Consider the following 2,373-nt stretch of genomic DNA (forward strand, 5'->3'; position numbering starts at 1 on the left):
AGCAGAGGAAGGCATCCCGACTGTGGACCTTCGGCGAACTTTGCTGGTGGGCACGGCAACGCTGGGCCTCCGCTGGCGGCAGGATTTGGACGCGTCCTCCTGCAGAGCGGCATCCTTCCTCTTAAAGTGACGGCGAAAAAAAGTGTCCATTATGGACACTGCAGTGAGGCCGACGTCTGAGAGGCTTCTTGGTGGCTGTTGGACGTAAAGAGCAGTTAGCATGAAGCGCAGAGCGGTGTGGACTATGAGAGGAAAGGCGCTGCTTTGCCTGCAGGGTCGTGCAAACGCTTCAGGAAGTGACGGAAAATAAAGACGAGTCGTTTTTTACCAAATAAAGTCAAAGTGGAGCTCAGACTCATCGGGCAGGAGGCTAGCTTCATCTTCATCACATGCAGCATCCAGACCTCTGGGTGGAGAGGCCAACATCCGAGGGCGTGGCCACTCCAGCACCGTCTTCTCTGGGTGACTGCAGCGTGTCGTATTTCTCGGTCGGAGCTGTGGTTGTGTTTTCTGCATCTTGATCTGGAACATGATGAGCTGGCACCAGTCGATGCTTTCTGAGAACGACCTCACGTTCAAACGTTGCGCGGCGTCCTCAGGTAACGCGCGGCGAACCCCGATAACCCCTCACAGGTCACAGGTCAGGCAGGTTACGTTTTAGCCGCATGACTTTTATATATTTGCTAATAAAGTTTTCCTGCTGAAAGCTTTTCGGTTTGGCGGCAGACATGTCAGGCCTGAGGCGGGTTGTCAGCGATGAGCGTTGCAGCGACTGAAATGTTTCCTACACAAACGACATTTCACCTGATCTGTTGGAACGGCCTCGTTAATGAGCCAACAGGCTAAGTTTCACTCGATGAATCTTCTGTGATCATCTTCTTGGTTCCGATGTGTTATGATAACACCGGGTTGATGACGATCCTGACCGATTTTTCTTTCTCCTGTTCAAACATTGAGGACCGATGGACGGTTTCCTCCCACTTTCATCAGTGTTTTTGGTTGGGTGTTGCAGGAGCCGGGGATCGAACTCCGACCGACCTGAGTGTGGCTGTTTTGGGCTTCTGCTGCAGGACGAGTCTGAGGCCTCCTGCCAGTGTTCAGTGGTTTAGAAGCCGCCACAGTGCCTGAAGCCTTTGCACAGACCGGCTGCTGGACCATCCGGCTATGAATGACATTCACACAAATATCCATCTGCACATGAAAACTCAGGCGCTGATTTTCTGGAAGCTTTCCAGTCTACTGACCAATCACATGTGACCATGTAGACCACAGCATCTTCAGTTTGGGGTCCCACAGGGCTCATTTCTAGGGCCTCTGACTTTTTCATTGTATTTACAGCCTTTGGCAGCCGTCCTTAGAAGGCATGGAACAACCTTCCACTGTTATGCTGATTCAAGCAAAACAGAGGTGATTGTTTTTGGTCGTTTTTTGGTTGTGATCCCTCCTCTTTTGATTTGGGACCCCTGGCAGAGTATTTTAAACTTGTTGAAACTAACTTTGGTTTTAAGGTGGACTGATTTTAAATTGGACCTGCAAATTAGGGCTCTGTCAAGTCCAGTTTTTAGCATTTAAGGCGCTCAGCAAAGGTAAGACCTATTTTATCCAGACTGCATTTCGAAACAGTACTCCATGATTTTACTTCATCTCGTTTGGATTACTGTAATACTCTCTTGTCTGCTGCTGCACGACTGCACATAACTCCCATCCTGGCTTCACTCTACTGGCTGCCTGCATATCTTAGAGTTTGTTTTTAAAGGCTTAAACGGTCTTGCCCCCACCTTCATCCTTACTGCCCCCCCATGTTTCTCAGGTCAGCTGACGAGCTGCTAACCTGCCCCTGCACATCAGAGAGGTCCCTCCATTGTCCATTTATTAAAGCATGCATTAAAACTAGGGCTGCCACAAACGATTATTTTGATAGTCGACTAGTCAGATCATCATCCATTGGACCTACAGCTTATTGCACCAGCAGCATCTGCTCTTATATAACTCTCATTAGCTTACAGCTTTAAGCTTTTAAGGTGCTAACTAAAAATAAAGACAAGATGATAGTTTATTACATTTTAATGAAATCTGCAGATTGTTTCGGTGAAGTTTAATAAACTCCTTGCTATCTAAAATATAACAGGACACTGGAGTATATTCTGGAGCATCTCACACTTCTGATGATCAGCTGTCTGCTTGATGTTTATTCAGCTGTGTAAAAACTATAACTTTAATCTCAGCCAAACCGATTTACTCAGGAACAAATAAAACACTGAAAAAAGCCAAACAGTAACATTTTAAGTTATCTAAGTGACTCATATATCATGTTTAACCTGAGTAGCGAAAGACGGCGGTGGGTTTGAAAACGATCTGCCCAGAGTCCGGTGT

At 47.1% G+C, this 2,373-nt stretch overlaps 1 protein-coding gene across 1 annotated transcript in view; it reads right to left on the bottom strand.

Annotated features, from left to right (window-relative positions):
- The window catches only part of dgkzb (diacylglycerol kinase, zeta b), a 22,066-nt gene extending 20,130 nt beyond the window's left edge, over positions 1-1,936 (bottom strand). Inside the window, exon 1 of the mRNA XM_026172340.1 lies at positions 1-1,936. This exon is cut by the window's left edge and continues 866 nt beyond it. Within this exon, the coding sequence (XP_026028125.1) occupies positions 1-222 (222 nt within the window). The 5' untranslated portion in view covers positions 223-1,936.
- Positions 1,937-2,373: the final 437 nt, after the last annotated feature.

This window comes from Astatotilapia calliptera, chromosome 7 (genome assembly GCF_900246225.1).
Source record: "Astatotilapia calliptera chromosome 7, fAstCal1.2, whole genome shotgun sequence".
Taxonomy (NCBI): domain Eukaryota; kingdom Metazoa; phylum Chordata; class Actinopteri; order Cichliformes; family Cichlidae; genus Astatotilapia; species Astatotilapia calliptera.